Source organism: Cetorhinus maximus, chromosome 4 (assembly GCF_964194155.1).
Source record: "Cetorhinus maximus chromosome 4, sCetMax3.hap1.1, whole genome shotgun sequence".
NCBI lineage: Eukaryota > Metazoa > Chordata > Chondrichthyes > Lamniformes > Cetorhinidae > Cetorhinus > Cetorhinus maximus.
In genome coordinates this window covers 176,231,582-176,251,262 of record NC_135882.1, presented here as the reverse complement: position 1 = coordinate 176,251,262, position 19,681 = coordinate 176,231,582, and the positions used below count along the sequence as shown (strand labels likewise).

The window sequence follows — 19,681 nt, the reverse complement described above, 5'->3', positions numbered from 1 at the left end:
CAAGCTCGGAATGCCTCTAGAAGTAGAAGCCCTTATGATCGAGAATTTTTAGTGGCTACTAACAAATTAGAAGTTGATAAAGGATTGCCGAACAAAAGGAATTGAAAAGTTGGAAAGAATTTGGTGTATACACTGAAATACCAGACAGGAGGCAGCCAGCCTTATCACACAGGTGGATATGCACAGAAAAGGTTCTTCCTGATGGCATGTATAAGGCGAAAGCCAGACTAGTAGCTCGAGGTTTCATAGAGAGACTTGGTGATCAAGATGTCAGAGTGGACTCCCCCGCTGAAGGAAAAGTGAACTTGAAGATTTTCTTGGATCTTTTAGCAACATATTCCTGGGAATGTAAATCAATTGATCTAAAAGCTACATTTTTACAAGGTGAGAAACTTCAAAGGGAAGTGTTTTTGAAACTACCTAAAAAAGCTGGCGATATAGAAGGGAAACTGTAGAAATTAAATAAGTATTGTTTATGGGCTAAATGATGCATCAAGTGTATGGTATTTCTCAGTTAGGTCCATCCTGTTGAAAATGGGTTGTATTCAGCTAAAAGCAGACCCGGCAATGTTTTATCAGTATGACAAGGAGAAACTAGCAGGCATCTTTATGATGCACGTTGATGGTTTTCTGTGGGGAGTTTCTGGAGAATTTGAGCAATGGGTGATAGATAAAATAAATGTTGGGGGTCTATAAATATATAGGGTTAGACATTAAGCAGAATAAGTCGGAACTGAGCTTGAATCAACAGCCTTATTTAAAAATGTCAATTGCATCCCAATAAATTGGACCAGGTCCTCACAAAAAGAGGATCCTGCATCCAAGGAAAAAATAGACCAATTAAGAAGTTTGATTGGTCAGTTAAACTTCATTCAGGCTAGATCTGATTCTAGTTTTGACGTATTGGAACTGAGTACTATGATGAAACGTGCTACAGTTGAGGAAGTTCAGAGGGCAAATAGAACATTACAGAAATTAAATTCAGAGAAATGCACACTCAAGTTTTCAGCCTTGGGTGACCCAGAAGATATGAGGTTGGTCATTTTTAGGGGTGCTTCACATGCCAATCTTCCAGATGGACGAGCACTTGGCATGCCATAACATTCAAGGCTATGGACCAAGTGCTGGTAAATGGGATTAGGTAGGTAAGTCAGGTGTTTCTCACGTGTCGTTGCAGACTCTATGGGCCAAAGGGCCTCTTCTGCACTCTGTGATTCTGTGATATTCTAGTACAACAGGGTTCATTGTATTTTAGAAGAGAAAGAATAACAAATGTTGTCCATTGGCCTGGGAAGCAAAGAAAATAAAAAGTGTAGTTATAAGCAGCTTAGCTGCAGAAACACTGGTTCTAGTAGAAGCGATAGATATGGAATTTTACTTTTCAAATATTTTGAGGGAAATCCTATTCAAGGATCATTCTGAGAAAAGCTGGCCCATTGAATAGTGGATGACCATTCTCTATGGGATCATGTACATTCAACAAAGAGTGTGACTGAGAAAAGGTTAAAAATTGACCTTGCGAGCATAAAAGAAATGTTAGAGAGAAAAGAGACCCCTAAGACAAGATAGATTGACCCATGTCACCAATTATCAGACTGTTTTACAAGAAGGAGTGCCTGCTTGAAGAAATTGTTGGAGGTCCTAGAAGAGAGACGTTTTGTACTATGGTGGGCTATATGAAATGTGGAAAATAATTTTTTTATTTGTTTTGAAATTATTTTAGTATGTTATAAAGTTTATTTTTAAGCAAAGGGGAATCTGTTAATAATGTGTTAGTTATATTGTTTATGTTGTTAAGATACACAGGTGAAGGGCCTTGTTTAATTAAGTACTTTGATCACATTTAAATAGGGGACAGTTGCGACACTGGGGGTTGGAAAGAGATATATGAGACTGAACAGTCAATAAACTCTCTTAGTAAAGAAAAGCTCTGTGTCTTGGTTTTGACTTCACCAACCGGCTTGGATTCTATTAACAGCAATTGGCTCATTATGAGCCTAATTGACATCCTGCCGGCGGAGGGCGGGAATCCCACGTCAATCCCTTCTGCTTTAATCAGGCGGAGGTTTTGCTGCTGACAGGAGACTGACGTGGGGCCTGTGCCATGATTAATGGGATCCGGCAGCCACGCTTACCACTGCAATGGGCTGCATTAAATCCAGCCCACTATTTCCAGGAGGTTTGTTAACCAGAGGAAACAAATTTAATGTAATTGGCAAAAAATCCAGGGGGAGATGAGAATTTGAGAATTTTTTTTTGCGCAGTATGTTGTTTTGATCTGCAATGCACTGCCTGAAAGGACATGAAGTGGAGTGAATAGTAACTTTCAAAGGGCAATAGGCTTGAAAAGGAGACATTTGCAAGGCTACTTGGAAAGAGCAGAGGGAGTGAGGTTAATTGGGGGGCACTTTCAAAGAGCCAGCACAGGCACAGTGGGCAGAATGGCCTTCTGTGCTGTACAATTCTATAATCTCCAATAATATTTCCATATCCTCCTGGAGTGCGTGTAGTTTCTCATTTCCACTATCGATACAATATACAGAAATAGGCCATTTGACCCAACTTGTCTATTCCATGTTTCACATGACCCACCTCCCAACTTATTTAACTCGCCCTATCAACATACCCTTTCTCCCTCATGTATGTAGAGCTAACTTCCCCTTAAATATATCAGTGCAATTTGCCTTAACCATTCACCACTCCTTGGATAAGACGCTTTTCCTAACATATATATATATATGTGTATGTGTATAATATGTTTTGGATGCCCCCCAGGAGTGAAAGCATTTTCTGTATGCCAACTCTATGAAACTCCTTCATAATTTTAAAATAATATTATCTGGTCACTTTTCAACCTTCAAAACAGCCCCACATGGTTCAGCCTTTAAAGAAACTCGTAAGCATTTGTTCTGTTGTCCTGCTGTAATTTTTTTTCCCATTGTCCCGATGGCCTCTATGTCTTTTTTGTAATATGGAGACCAGAGCTATGTACAGAACTTTAAATGTGATTGGTCAGCCAAGGTTCTGTTCAAGTTTAATACAACCCCTGCCATTCAGTTAACTTAACTCTAAATTGCCCCCAACAGCTGCTTGTTATACAAGTACCTGCCTTTGGATATCTTCCCATCAGCTGGAGTTGATGATGTCATGTACACTGTGGATGGCCAACAGCAATCTTCAATTCAAAAACCGACCTCCTATCGCACAAAGATGGCTGATCTCACTGGCAGACAGGTACTAAAGAATACCTATCAAACTTTATATTCAGTTTATGGGGATGTTATTCTTTTTAAAATCAGGCACTTAGAAATTAATGAATGTATTTTGCTAATTGCATAATAATGCCAAATCAATTTCCCATATACTGTTCAAATATTAAAAGAAATGATACAAAGGCCTGGGAATTCCACATGATTGAGTTTCACCCACAGATAATTCTCATGGGGGGTTAATTGGAGACATCTCCAGTGGGAATCTCCTGTTAAACAGGAGTTCCGTGCCGGCAGGTGGTTGGTAGTTAAAATTATAGCTTTTAAGTCCGGCTGCAAGTTATAGCAACAGCAGGCTGGGGGAATATCTGGTAAGTTTAGCTCAGGGGACTGTCCAGTAACTGCACTGGATGGCTCATGCATCCTTTTGACCCACTTCTGAATAACAACTTCTGGTCAAGAAGCTGGTGTGGACAGGTGGACAGAAGGACAAGTGCAATGCGAGAGCTATAGTGCGTTGGTGAAGACGCAATGTTACATGTTTCATAGAGTGTAAGGGAACAGTGTAGATGGTCCAGTTTCTCATTTAATGCCAGGGGAAAGAAATACCCTGCAATTCTGTTGCATCTTTCATGACCTCAGACTGAACTACCACAGCCAATGAACTGCTTTTTGAAGTGTAGTCATTGTTGTAATGTAGGAAACTCTGCACACAACAAGCTCCAACACACTGCAATATGATAACGACTGGTTAATTTGTTTTAATAATATTGGTTAAAGGTTGGTTCAGGACATCAGGGAGAACACCCCTGCTTTTCTCGGAAATAATGGCAAGGCATCTTTTACGTTTACCTGATAGGGCAGACGGTCTAAAGTCTCACCCAAAAGGAGAATGCTGCCCATGGCTTCAGAGAAGTGGGAGATAGAGTTTATGGGTACACACCTGAAAAGACATACAAGGAACTCACATCTTTGTGCAGTCGCTAAGCTGACAGTTGTGTTATAGCTATCAGATCGTGGGCTTTAGTAAATAAGGGGAAACTGTTAACATGGCAGGAGGGGCATTAACCAGAGAACACAGGTTTAAAAACAAAAAACTGCGGATGCTGGAAATCCAAAACAAAAACAGAATTACCTGGAAAAACTCAGCAGGTCTGGCAGCATCGGCGGAGAAGAAAAGAGTTGACGTTTCGAGTCCTCATGACCCTTCAACAGAACAGTTCTGTTGAAGGGTCATGAGGACTCAAAACGTCAACTCTTTTCTTCTCCACTGATGCTGCCAGACCTGCTGAGTTTTTCCAGGTAATTCTGTTTTTTTAAACACAGGTTTAAGATAATTTACAAAAGAACCACAGGGGAGATGTGAAGAATTCTTTGTACCCAATGAGTTTTTTGAATCTGGAAACAGATAACTTTTAACTGGTAACTTTTAAAAGGGAATTTAATACATTTTTAAGTGAGAGAATGTTGAAGAACATTGGGGAAAGAGCTGAGGCAGGGAGGGGATTGGCGGTGGGACTAATTGTGTAGCTTTCAGTGTGCTGACACAGGCAGGATGGGCAGTATGACCTGGTTCTGGACTATATGATTTACTGAACATCAGGGGAATGTTTATTTCATTGCCACCATTAATGAAGTAAGATTCTTTGGAATCTGCTGCAAATTCTGGCCTAGGGACCATGCGTTGCAGAGACGCTCAACTAAGCAGTAGAGCACTAATACTCAGAGTTAATGTAAGTTTGTGACTAGCACTTTTCAGTTTTGATCTAAAACCATTTTTTCAAGTAAGTTGGCACCAGTTAGAGACTTTTTACCAAAGGTAAATGAAAAGTGTCAGTTCACAGTGTCTCCTTGTGGCTATATCCAGAGAGGCATCAGTCATGGCTTCATTGAGGAAAGAAAAATAATTTAGAGAAAATTAATTATTTTTAAATGGGATACAGTTAGAGTTAGTATATTAAACTTGAGTGTTAACATAACAATTTCTGTATTCGTACTTCGCAAAACTTTTATAAGAAAGTGTAATTTTTGTGTTTATAACATTTATCGAAGGTTGTCAGAATATCATGTCGTTATTGCATAAAAGACCAGGATGAAATTATTAGGTTCGGGATAATGTCACTGATTAACTTTGTTTATACTAAACATTTCAGGATTTTTCACCCTTTCTTCCTCTTTATTCGTGTTGGTATTTAAATTAAAATTCATCCTTTTTTTTCCATGCATGCGTCAGATTTGCTAATTCTTGGTTTACGTAACAAATGTTGCTCTGTTGTTTTGTAAAAATCTTGCTGGTTTTACGTGAATTGAAAATATTTTTTACATTTTCTATTGCATTCTGAACCTTTATGCAGTAGCTTAACAGACTCAGCTAAGCAGTGAAAAAACTGTTCCGATATGTAGAATGATAGGTTGACCGTGAGTTAACTCCTCATTAAACAAAACATTTCTTCCATCACCAGACACCCCTTTATCTCCTTTTTTTTTAGCTTTATTTTTTGAAGTGTATGTTGGATCTTGCAGATGTGGGACATGAGAGGAGCCCTTATCAATACTCATAGGTTTGTCTAACAGGCCAGAAAAGTAGCTTTGACAGCTGCTGGTGTTTAAGTTACTAGGGCTAAGATTAATGTCATGGATAATAGGCACAGATTATTTGTTTTCGTTGGGAGATATGTTTGTTCTTTCATGTGTTTGCAGCCGAAAGAGCAGCAAAAAAAAGCGTGCTGACAGATGTTTCTGTGCTTCTTTAAAGAAATATTGGTGCATGTGCAAAGGTCTTATTGCCACTCTGATCACTGACCCCATTATTTCCGCAGTGTTGTATCTCTTTTATCAAAATATAGAGAGGTTTTGTTACAGCTGCATGGTTTGGACAATTGTTGAGGAAGGTGGCGGCTGACCGTTTATTTTAATCCACCCTTGGGATATGAGCATTGCTGGCAAGGCTAGCATCTATTGGCTATACCCAGTAGCACTTGAGGTGGTGATGGTGAGTCACCTTCTTGAAACACCACAAGCGTACAATTGAGTGGGTCGTTAGTACATTTTCTGAGGTGCTGTAGGTCTGAAGCCACATATAAGTCAGACCAGGAAAGGACAACAGATTTCCTTCTCTAAAGGACCTGAGTGAACAAGATGGATTTTTATTCTAATTCGATAGTTTCATGGGTCTCCATCACTAATCCTATTTTTTATTCAGATTTATTCGGTTAACTGAATTTAAATTCCCCCACTGTAACGTGGTGGGATTCGAACCTATTTCTTCTCGATCAATAGTCCCAGTCTCTGGATAGCTAGTCCAGTAACATAACCACTATGCCACTGTATCCATTTCCCAACCATACAGTCGAAGCTGTGAAATTATAGCTTTCTCATTGTCCCTCCAAGTACCGAAACAATTCAGTGTGTTTGGCGGGAAATCCGCTAGAAAAATCTTAATATTTTTGAATCCTCGTATATTTTTCCTGTGTTACAATCTCCACGGAGACTGATAACTTTTAGAGATATTTGAATTTCCACTGACTGGCTGGAGGGAATCACACAACAACATTTCAAGTTTTAAGACTCACTGTAGCAAACAAATTAAAGGCAACATTGAAAAAATACTATTTCAGTAGGCAGCTTGTACTCTAAACTTGAGAAAAGTTTCCCCATTTAACTTTTAAATGACCAAAAATCCCTCTCCACGATTATACTTTACTCTGCCCCTTAAACGGACACTTCATTCTCCGGGAATCAGTCTAAAGCTAATCTCAGCTCCTGATAGCTTGATTCCTTTTTTCCCTTTTCCAGCTGGGTAACTTCTAATCCCTGAACTGACTTTCATCGTTAGGGTTACCCTGGAGATCCCTAATCTTCCAGCTTCATTTAAATCTTCATGGACTTGGCCTCCTCAATCCGAGCACGAGCTCCCACCTGCATTCTGGATGGCGAACAACAGAGACTGGGTGCCTCTATCTATCTGCTCTCCCTCTCTCAGATTCCTGCAGACTGACTTGTTTCTGTCAGATACAGCGATATCTTAGAGAACCCTGTAAGCCAATCCTACAATGGCTTTGTATGGACTATTCCTTCCCAAAGCCCATCCACATAGTAACATAAATCATTTGATCTTTGTATCCAGGTAGAAATGCTAATTAGCTATGCTTGAGACCTGCAACTCCATTCTATCTTGAAATTAAATAGATCATTTAAAATATAACCAGTCTTAAAACCTGACATTCCTAACACCTCTTTGTGAGACTTGGAGACTAATAGTCTGCCCACAGTCAGTGTAGATGCTCTTGCCATTGTCTACAGGTGTGAGTATCTTGCACCTTCTTCACAGTAAGACAACCTGGACTCTCCTTTAACCTTTAACAACCAAGCCACCCAAGCTTATTGTCAGGCAGGATTCAGAACAGGTCACATGACTCCCTTCATTCCTCTATTTTACCCAAAATTAAAGAGACAGTCCCAAAACATCACAATCTTATAACATTTATATTAGTAACACCTGCAATGTCTCACTTGAACCTCCCTAATAAGGTTTCTGCCCCAGCCACAGCAGTGGAATAGCCCTTATCAAAGTCACAATCTATACCCTGTGACCACAGTAGGCAACCCCACTTCATCCTTTTCAACCTGTCCGACTGGGTTAACCACACCAACCTTCTCCAATCTCTTTCCTCTGTCATCCAGTTGCACTGAATTGTTTCTGTTCTTATCTCCATACAATTACCTCTGATTTCTGTCAAGAATCTATCCTATTTCTTATTGGCATGCTTCCCTTCAGCGACACTATCCAAAAGCACATTAGATTCCACATGCACACTAACAACACTCAGCTCTACATCACCAAATCTTACTTTGAATTGTTCTGTTGCTTGTCCAATATTCAGTATTGGATGAGCAGAAATTTCTTCCAATTAAATATTGCAAAGACATCGGGCAGAATTTTCTGCCTACCGGGCGGGCGGGCCCGACCCAATCTCTGGTGGGTGGGGAGCTGATCCCCGCCGGAGAAGCGGGCCCCACCGCCATTTTAAGTGGGTGGGCCAATTAAGGCCCGCCCAGCGTGACGCCCGGCGGGAAGCACTATGCACTTCCTGTGCGGGTGGGGGGGATTCCCCAAAAGCGAGAGTGTGCTCTTTCGTGCAAGCGCACATCTCCCTGAGGCTAAGTGCAGCCTCAGGGAGATCGCTGACAGTTGTAAAAACACTAAAAATAGAAAAGAAAACATCCTTAACATGTCCCCCTCATGTGACAATGTCACATGAGATGGGATATGTTCACAAATTTCACTAAAACTTTATTGAACTTTTTAAATCCCGTAATGAAACCTCATCCCGCCGGTGGATGAGGTTTCCTGTTTTTTCTATTGCCCGCCGGGGCTCCTGGCCTGCCCACCAGCCTTAAGGATGGACGGGCAGGTCCTTTAATTGTTTAACTGATCCTGTCAATGGCCTCAGTTGGCCATTGACAGGTCGGCTGGCCCGCAGCTGATTTGGCTGTGCCCCCGCTTCCTGAAGATTTAAATGGGGCGGGATGATGTCGGGGGCTCCCCCTCAACATCATCCTGCGTCTTTTTGTGCATTGGCGAGCGGGCCCCAACCCTGCTCGCCGACGGCAAAATTCAGTCCATTGCATTTGGCCTCTGCTTATTTTTATTTATTCAAGGGATGTGGGCGTCACTGGCTAGGCCAGCATTTATTGCCCATTCCTAATTGCCCTTGTTGAAAGGGCATTTAAGAGTCAACCACATTGCTGTGGGTCTGGAGTCACATGGAGGCTTCCCTAAAGGAAGGGCATTAGTGAACCAATGGTTTCATGGTCATCATTAGACTTTTAATTCCAGATTTTTATTGAATTTAAATTCCACCATCTGCCATGGTGGGATTCGAACCCGGTTCCCCAGAGCATTACCCTGGGTCTCTGGATTACTAGTCCAGTGACTACACCATCACCTCCCCACAGGAGAGGCGCTAGAGGAATTATAACTAAACAGGAATATGAGAAGGCCATTCAGCCCGTCGAACCTGCTCTGCCATTCAATATGAGCATGGCTGATCGAACACGTCAATGCCTTTTACCCACACTATCCCCATAATCCTTTATCCATCAACCTCTATCTTAAACATACTCAATGACTGAGCTTCCACGGCCCTCTGGGGTAGAGAATTCCAAGGATTCACAATCCTCTGAGTAAAGAAATTTCTCCTCATCTTGGTCCTAAGTGGCTTCCCCTTTATTTTGAAATTGTGTCCCCTGGTTCCAGACTCTCCAACCAGGGGAAACATCTTAGCTGCATTTACCCTGTCTATTCCTTTAAGTATTTTGTAGGTTTCAATGAGATCACCTCTCATTCTTCGAAACTCTAGAGAATACAGGCCCAGTTTTCCCATTCTCTCTTCATAAGACAGTCCCGCCATCCCCAGAACAAGTCTGATGAACCTTCATTGCACTCCCTCTATGGCAATAATATCCTTTGAGGTAAGGGGACCAAAACTGCACACAGTACTCCAGGTGCGGTCTAACCAAGCTTCTATACAATTGAAGCAAGACTTCACTACTCCTGTACTCAAATCCTCTTGTGATAAAGGCTAACATTCCATTAGCTTCCTAATTGCCTGCTGCACTGGCATGTTAGCTTTCAGTGACTTATGGACAAGGAGACCCAGGTCCCTTTGTACATCCACACTTTCTAATCTCTTACCATTTAGGAAATACTCTGCACATCTGTTCCTTCTACCAAAGTGGATAACCTCACATTTTTCCACATTATATTCCATCTGCCACATTCTTATGCAATCACTAAGTCTGTCCAAATCCTTCTGTAGCTGCTTTACATCTTCTTCACAACACATACTCCCACCTAGCTTTGTATCATCCGCAAACTTGGAAATATTACATTTGGTCTGCACATCCAAATCATTGATGTATAATGTGAACAGCTGGGGCCTGAGTATTGATCCTTGCAGTACCCCACTGCCTGTCAACGCGAGAATGACCCGTTTATTCCTACTCTCTGTTTTCTGCCTGTTAACCAATCCTTAATCCATGCATGTGCTTTTATTTTGCTAATAAACCTCCTGTGGGGAACTTTATCAAAAGCCTTCTGAAAATCCAAGTATACTACGCCCATCGACTCTCCTTTATCAATTTTGTTAGTAACATCCTCAAAAAATTCCAACAAGTTTGCCAAGCATGATTTCCCATTCACAAACCCACGCTGACTATGTCCAATCAGATCATGATTATCCAAGTATCCATTTATCACATCCTTTATAATAGATTCTAGCATTTTCCCTACTACTGATGTCAGGCTAATAGGTCTGTAGTTCCCTGTTTTCTCTCTCCCTCCCTTCTTAAGTGGGGTGACATTTGCTACCTCCCAATCTTCAGGAACTATTCCAGAATCTATAGAATTTTGGAAAATGATCATCAATACATCCACTATCTATATAGCAACCCTCACAACACTCTGGAATGCAGAATATCAGGTCCCGGGGACTTAATCAACTTTCAGTCTCATTAATTTCTCCAATACAACCTTCTTACTTATACTAATTTCCTTCAACTCCTCATTCTTCCTAGTCCCTTGGATCTCTAAATCTGGGAGATTTCCTGTATCTTCCTCATTGAAAACAGACACAAAGTAATCATTTAGCTTTTCTGCCATTTCTCTATTCCCCGTTGTGAATTCATGCCTGTAATGGGCCCACATTTGTCTTAGCCAACCACTTCCTTTTTACATACCTATAGAAGTTTTTACAGCCTGTTTTTATGTTTTTGCTAGATTCCTTTGTCAGCAACGCTTGACTGACTTTATTTTGCATTTTTGTGCCTTGAAGGAATGTATAGGTGCTGTAAGCTATGTAATAGTTTTTTGAAGACTATCTATTACCTATGTACCGTCATACCTTTTAATGTATTTTCCCAATCCACCTCCGCCAATTTGCCCCTCATGCCTTCATATTTTCCTTTATTTGACTTTAACACCCTTGTTTCAGAATGAACTACTTCACTTTCAAACATAAAGTAAAATTCGACCATACTGTGGTCACTCATCCCTAAAGGTTCTTTTACAACAAGGTTATTAATTAGTCCTTCTTCATTACATAATACTAGATCTAAAATAGCCTGTCCTCTAGTCAGTTCCTCAACATACTGCTCTAGAAAACCATCCCTAACACACTCCAGAAACTCATCTTCCACAGCATTACTGCTCAATTGGTTTACCCAGTCTATATGCAGATTGAAGTCGCCCGTGATTACCGTATTGCCCATGCTACATTCTTCTCTCATTTCCTGATTAATACCTGCCCCACATTACCACTACTGTTTGGTGGCCTATAAACAACTCCAACCAATGTCTGCTGCCCTTTGCTGTTTCTTAGCTCCAGCCAAACAGATTCCACACCTTGGGCTGGATTTTCAGTTCAGCATGCAAGTGCACGGTCAACATGCACGAGCGTAAAATTGCGCGTGATGACATCAGGCGAGCGTCCCGACGTCATCACGCACTCGCGTGATAGTTCAGTCGGCGGGCGCACGCGGATATTGGCAGCGCGCCCGCCGACAATTAAGAGGGCTGTTAGGCCCATTAATAACTTCAAGGGCAGAATTTTCTGCCTGGCGGGTGGGCGGAGTGGGAACGGGCAGGCGCAGGCCCGATCGCCCGTGCTCGGGTCCGCGCTGGCATATTACACGGGCGGGCCAATTAAGGCCCACCCAGCGTGAATCGTGGCTCCCGAGGACAGCGGGAGTGGGCAGGCGGCGGCAGGACTGCAATGACCACCGGGTCCAATGGTGACCCGGCGGCCTGTTTGAAAAAGCTGCTGTAGCCTTTCAAAGGCTGTCAGACACGGCTGCTGGTGAGCAGGCGAGGCAGAAGGGTAGAGCAGGGGGCCAGTGTGCCCCTCATTTTTTGGACGATTGCCTTACTGCCCTCCTCGAGGAGGTGGCAGCACAGCGGGAGGCCCTCGTAACCCAGGACGGGAGGAGGAGGCCCCCCCCAGATAACCAAATGTGCCTGGGAGGAGGTTGTGGAGGTGGTGAGCTCCCGCGATGTGGTGCGACGCATCTGGATCCAGTGCCGCAAGCTCTTCAATGACCTGTTGAGCTCAGGAAGGGTGAGTACCATATTGGCATTGGTCACTTAACCCAGCAGGTAGGCTTTCCCTCCTGGCGCCTAGGTTACCCTGAGAGGGTGGTGGAGAGACAGGTTCTGCCCCCACAGCATGTGGTACACTATTATTGTAAAACATTATTGTTTTGGGGGCAACCTGGAGGAGCTGCACCTAGGCTCAGTGCTGGAACTCCAGGACATGTCAAAGTCAGGGTGATGACATTCTGCGAGGGGAGCTTCAAGATGGCGTCGCACTGATCGATCTGCTGCCATCTGCGCTCCATGTGCTTGCGCCTCCTTGCTATGGAAGGTTAGACCGTGTGGTGCCACATACAATGTAGGCAGCATTTGACCAAGGTGGTGGAGAGGCCTGGCATCTTTGTATCAGTGTTTGGGGTGAGGAGGCACTGGAACCCTGCAATGACCCACTCTGGTTGGGGTGGGCCGGCTGCGGAGAGAGTCCATGTACAATTAGCACTAATCAATGCTCTTCTCTCCTTTTCAGGAGAGGAATGCACATAATGCCGCCGGGCAGGTGAGGACTGGCGGAGGGCCGGCCCAGGTGGTGATGCTTACCCGGTTTGAGCAGGAGGCCCTAGGTCTGGAGGTGTGCCAAGGTCCACCGGTGTCGGTGAGGCTGGGGTGCCACGGGCAGGTATGTTTGCCCAGCACTGAGCAGTGCTGAATGTTCAGTGATTGAAGTTTGCAACATGGCTTGATCATTGCTTATGGAAGGATGAGCGCATAATGATCCGAGGGACAGAGATGCACATTGACATTATGCACATCTCCACATTAACTAATCAAATGTCCTTGTTGTTCCTTTCAGCATCAGCGGAGCAGGGCCAGAAGGAGGAGCAGCAGAGGCCCCCTCTCACACCTGAGGGCCCTGAAGTCTCAGACTCATCAGCATCACACCAGGCAGGTACCAGCGCAGATACTAGCACCTCAGCGGGAATTAGATCATCAGCTAGTGTCCCGGGGCACAGCGGTGAGGGCACTTCACAGTCACTGAAGGAGCTGGCAGAGACAGAAAGTGCCCATGGCGCCAGCAGTCGGAGGACTGCAGGGGACCAGGCACATGCTCAGTCGGTGCCTGATGATGTGCCTCTGGAGTCACCCACGACGCAGCAAACACAGGAAATGCAGCCGGGTGTGCGGCAACATCTGGAGGAGATACGTGAGGCTATGCTTGGCTTGGTGTCTGTGGTGGAGGAGTCTACGCGGACGATCGCCGATGTAATGAGCCTCATGTCCAAGCGCCATGTGAACTCTATGGAGGGAGTGGCAAATCTCATGAAGAGACTCCTCCAATAGACCAAACAGGGCTTCCTGGGGTGCGCTCAGACCAGCAAGCCCTCACATCAACCATGACCTCAGCTGGTCAGTGCCGGTGTGGGAGATGATCTGGGCACCAGGTTTTCCAGCTCGGTGTCCATCCATCCACGGTGAGCAGGGAGGTCCTAACTGACCTCACGTCAGCGCAGCAGCTGCCAGTCGTCTCTGTGGGCTCCTCTCAGTGCTCCAGATGAGGGTGGCAGCTCGTCCGCCCCTCTGCCAGTGACCGTTGCATCCGATGAGGCTGCAGCGACTGGGGAGATGCCAGCTGTGGAACTGGCAGCTTCCTCCCAGGTGGGGCCAACACAGGCTCCACGGGCCAGAGGACGACCGCCAAGGTCATTGAGGCCAACAGGACAGCAGAGTCAGCGGGCTGTCTCAGGTGCCAGCGAGGGGTCAGCACCAAGACGTAGCGCCCGAAAGCGTAAACATAAGGCACCTCAGGCACACCACGGGTTTATCATTGGTGCTTTTGTGTTGGCCCGCAATGTGGTGTTTAAGAACTGGTGTGATGTTTAACACCTTTGTCATTCTGTTTTCTTAAATTCCTTTTGTTACACCATTAAATTCAGACATGTCATCATGGTTGAGGTTGCCTCTTTTCTTCTGCAGGTGGATGGTTACCAATAATATTATGAGTGATTTGTGTGACATTCAGCTTTATTAACAAGGTCCTTAGTTAATGTTCCCATCCAGGCAGACTCAGCACTCAGGAATTGAGTATGGAGCCTGCAGCCCAGGCTTGTGCAGGAGGTCCATATGTGGTGTGCTAGCTGAAGATTCATTGGATTAAAGCCTCCCAGGTTTCCCTGCCTCCCTGGAGTATGCCCGGGTCAGCGTCTACCCCCTCAGCATTTCCCACTGTGTCCTCATCCTCAGACTCACTGCTGGACTCATCATGTGCAGCCGCAGCCACTGCGTCGACATCTTCTTTGCCCACAGCGTTGCCCCTTTCCAGCGCAAGATTGTGGAGAGCGCAGCATGCAACCACTGTCAGCGACACACGATCTGGGGGGTACTGGAGTGCGCCTCCTGAGCGGTCCAGGCATCGGAAGTGCATTTTGAGAAGACCAATGGCTCCACCACAGCCCTTGTGGTGCCACGGCTCCTATTGTACCGCTGCTCAGCTTCTGTTCTTGGATGGCGGAGAGGTGTCATGAGCCACCTTCTGAGGGGATAGCCCTTGTCACCCAGCAGCCATCCATCCAGCCGGACCGGAGCACTGAAGAGCCCCAACACCTGGGAGCGTCGTGGAAGCTACCTGGGTACCTTGCACAAACTTGTAGAATCAGCATCCTGTGATCACACACTATCTGCACATTCATCGAGTGGAAGCCCTTCCTGTTGACGAAGGCACCGGGCTCACCTGCTGGCGCCTTGAAGGCCACGTGTGTGCAGCCTATAGCACCCTGGACGCAGGGGAAGCCAGCAATGGCCACGAAGCCTCTGGCTCACTGTATCTGGCTTGCCTGGTCCCAACGGTAGTAGATGAAGGTCAATGCATGCCTGAACAGAGTGTCTGTAGCCTGTTTGACACAATTGTGGACAGCTGATTGGGAGACACCGCAAAGATCACCCACCGACCCCTGGAAAGAGCCAGAGGCATAGAAGTTGAGGGCAGCTGTGACTTTTAGAGCCACTGGCATGGGGTGTCCACCCACACAGTTTACAGAGATCTAAGGCCCAACCGTCTGACAGATATAGTTGACTGTCTCCTGGAGCCTTCTTCGGCACTGCACCTCAAACATATTGAGGTGGCTGCTTTGCTGCCTGCATACCCTGGCAGCAGGATAATGGCATCATTCTGCAGCCCCTTCCGCCTTGGACTACCCCTTGGCCCTGCACCTCTTGTGCCTGTGCCTCTCTCCCAAAGGTGGCTCCCCTGGAGGCTGCATGTGCACTCCTGGCCTCCTCCCACTTCTAGCCCTCCCTTCCTCCTCAGAGGAGGTGCCCCCAGTGGAGAGTTCAACTCCCATTCCCAGGCTAAGGGAAGGCTTCCTGAAACCTGCAGGTCCCAAAACGATTCTTCACTGCAGAGTGCTGACCTGAAGGTTGTGAGTCCAGTCCAAGCAGCTGGTATGCGTTTTGAAGTATTTTAGCTCACACAGGCAAGCATCAGTTACTTCCCAAATTAAATATTTGACAGAGCAAACTTGCGACCCCACTGAGCCCTCTTATCCTGTCCGTGGATGAGATTTATACAAATGTGTCCTACCCGCCTGCCCGTTGCACCCATTTGATGACCTGAAGATCGCATGGGCCCCGAAAAATCACCATCAGTTGGTGCCTTGGGGGCCTTAAATGGCCCATTAATGGCGGGCGTGCATGGGAGATTGTCGCATGCCCGCCCACCAAAATATCATGATGGTGCGGTGACATCGGGACGCTTGCCCGACGTCACCGCCAATCATTTTATGCGTCAGTGTGTGGGTCCCGCCCCCGCACGCCATCGGGAGAATTCTGCCCTAAGTGAATTTTTCCCTGCCCATCCAGCCTTATGGTTGGCGGGCGGGTGAGAAGGCCAAGCCAGCTCTGGGTTTTTGAAGAAACCTCATCCACGGGTGGGATTTTAAATCTCATTTTTAACATGTCCCTGCTCAGATGACAGAGTCACATGAGGGGACATGTTTACCTTAAATTTTAAAATATTTATTTTTAATATTGCAAACCTGCAGCTCCCTGAGGCAGCTCTATGCCTTCGGGCAGCTTTTACTGAGCGCACCCGCGTGCATGCGCTGCATTTCGCCATCACCCTCTTCCCCTCCCCCCCAACCCAGGCAGCACTGAACCTTTCAGCGCACGATTCACTCTGGCTGGCCATTAATTGAACAGCCAGCGTGAAATCGCGGTTGGGGCCTGATCGTGGGTGGTGGACCGTTGTACAGCTGCTCCCAGGTCCGCCCGTCGCGCCCACCCAACGAGGGAAAAATCCTCCCCATTGTTCTTCCGAGCTGAAACTCTTCCTTGAATATTCAGTTCCTGGTCTTGATCACCGTGCAGCCATGTTTCTGTAATGGCAATTATATCATACCCTTTTATCTCTACTTGTGCCTTTAGATCATCCACCTTATTGTGAATGCTGCGCACATTCAGGCAGAGTGCCCATAACTTTGTCTTTTTGACATCATTCCACATTTGAAGCATACTCAGTGTTCTGCTTGGTTTCTCCTACCTTCTAGTCTCACTACTACTTCCTGTTACCAATTTTACTTTCTTCCATTTTGGGCTACCCCTCAGGTTCCCAACACCCCCCGACAAGCTAGTTTAAACCCACCCCAACAGCACTAGCAAATCTCCCTGCGAGTATATCAGTCCCAGTCCTGTTAAGATGTAACCCATCTAGCTTGTACAAGGAACACTTGCCCCAGAACCGGACCCAATGCCTCAGAAATCTGATGCCCTCCTTCCTACACCAGTTCTCCAGCCACGTATTTAATCGATCAATCTTCCTATTCTCACTAGTACGTGGCACTGAGAGTGTCCTGAGATTACTGCCTTTGAGGTCCTGCTTTTTAATTTCCTTCCACACTCCCTGAAATCTGCCTTCAGGACCTCATCCCTCTTCCTACATATGTCGTTGGTACCAATGTGGACCACGGCTTCTGGTTGATCCCCCTCCCTCCTGAAGGATGTCCTGCAGCCACTCCGTGACATCCTTGACCCTGGCACCAGGGAGGCAACACACCATCCTGGAGTCACATTTACTGCCGGAGAAATGCCTGTCCGATCCCCTGACTATGGATCCCCTACCGCCATTGCCCTTCCATTCTTCTTCCTGCACCCCTGTACAGCTGAGCCACCCATGGTGCCACAGGCTTGACTCTGGCTGCACTTCACTGAGGAACCATTGCCCTCATCAGCATCCAAAATAGAAAACTGATTAGCAAGCAAGCTAGACTCGGGGGAATCCTGCACCACCTGCCTGGTTCTCTTAGACTGCCTGGCAGCCACCCATTCCCTCTCTGGCTGTACACTTCTGACCTGTGATGTGACCACCTCCCTAAACAAGCTATCCACGTAGTCCTCTGCCTCACGGATGCACAACTGCGACTCCAGCCACCGCTCAAGATCCGAAACCTGGAGCTCAAGCTTGTGCAGCTGGTGACATGTCGTACAGCTGTGTTTGTCAGGGACACATGGTGTGTCCACGACTTCACACATACTGCAGGATGTACACTCCACTTGGCCGAGCTGACCTGCCATCCCGTAACTCTAAAAACTATTGATTACACTTAGAGTAAGTAGAATGAGTAGAATAAACTACTTATAACTTAACTTTACTACACTTACGCAAACTTTATTTTACTTTGGTTTACTTTATTTCACTTTGACTTGATTTAACTTTACTTTCCTATTGCTAGCTTCCTTACTGAAGTCCAAATAGCTACTGCTTTATGAATGATACATTTTTCTAGCTTTAAGCTATTTAAACACGCTCCCTAACAGCAGCTTTTCACCAACCAATAAACTTAGTTTTCCTGTGATGTCACTCCTGGATTTTTTTCCCTCAAACTCAGCCCACTGCCCGGGTAGAGATGTCCCTCTCAGGTCCAGCTTTCTCCAGTCCCGGAAGGTGAGTGAAAGCCCCGAGCCTCGCCCTCTACCTACCTGCTGCCAAAGTAGTGGTTTCCCTCACAGGTCCATCTGTCTCTGCTCGCGGAAGGTGCAAACTCCATTCCTGAGCAACCGACTCCATCCCGCTCTCTGGTGGCCGTCTGAGACTTAACCAGACTGTTCACAACTTTTGTGTCATATTGACCCCAAGATTGACCCCAATTGCATATTGTTACGATCCCAGCTGAGGTTATCCCAAGACAAGCCTGATCCCAGAGTGGAACCCAGCTTGATAGATCCTCAATTTTATTTGTTTGCTTAGATACTTGGAGAGTAGCTACTGAACAGAGTCACAGGAGTCAGCTGATCAACATTTTTACAAAAGAATGAAGCATTTATTCAACAAGAAAATATTAACTATATTACAATACTCCTTCACCCACAACTATACCTTTACAGATATATACAGATTTGTAAAGATAACACAAGTTACAAAAGCTATCTTATACTTTAACGTCCACAGTAAATACACAGTCCGTGTAAACCTATAGCACCCTGTGGTCAGACACATCACACTCTGAAACCATGTGATAGATTCCACTTCAACAAGATGCTATGGATCTCTCCTCAGCTCCCAAACGCTTGTCTCACCATGAGCCAACCAGTCTCACTGAACTCCGTCCTTCACATGAGGGTTTCCAATCTCCACTCTCCAAGACTGCGCCTTGGAATCTTCTCCCAAACCGACACTTTCTCTCAGACACCTGCCACAAGGGTTCACCTCCAGAGTTTTGAACTCTCCTTCCAATGTATTCAAGCTGTTTTCCACGCACTCTCTCTCACCAACTCAGGCGTCAACAGTACCGCTACTGCTTCACATGCCCATAGCAAAGAGTTACAGACCTCAGTTGTCTCTTTGGACCTTCTTTCCCCTTGCAAACTGTTCTTGTTTTAAATCTGCTTCCTGCAGCTTTTGTCTCTTTAAATCTGAAACTTGGAGCTTTTCTCTCTGCCACTCACTCTTAATTTCACTTAACAGGACCTTTTCCAGATCCCTGTTCTTCCTTTGACTAGAAGGTCTGCTTTAGACTTTCTCTTGTTCCACACTCCTGGATTTTCAGGGTTTTTCTTTAGCTTGGGACTTGCTATCTATGCCATCAAAGTGGCTTCTGTTTGGCAGCTGTCTTCCAAACCATCTGAACTCCAACAGCTTCCAAATCAAACTGCTGTCTTTTCTTCTGTGTTTGTCTGTGGGAGGGACCTGCCTGTCTGGCCCTCTGTTGCTCGGCAACAGTCCAATTCTTCTACCCTTGTATGTTTGCCTTCTGTTTAGGAGTTGTAAAACTCCTCATTAGAAATACAAGCACCATTTTATAGTGAAAACTACATTTGACCTTTCTTAACACACCGATACAGAAATACAAATCAAACTTAAACCTTAAAGCTAAAACTGATTCATAACACCCAC

At 45.5% G+C, this 19,681-nt stretch overlaps 1 protein-coding gene across 4 annotated transcripts in view; it reads left to right on the top strand.

The window, feature by feature from the left end:
• Positions 1-19,681, top strand: part of lama3 (laminin, alpha 3) — a 500,534-nt gene that overhangs the window by 279,283 nt on the left and 201,570 nt on the right. For all 4 annotated transcript variants that reach the window (XM_078541180.1, XM_078541178.1, XM_078541182.1 and 1 more), the window contains exon 25: positions 3,087-3,234. In XM_078541180.1, coding sequence (XP_078397306.1) covers positions 3,087-3,234 — 148 coding nt within the window. The remainder of the gene's footprint in view (positions 1-3,086; positions 3,235-19,681) is intronic.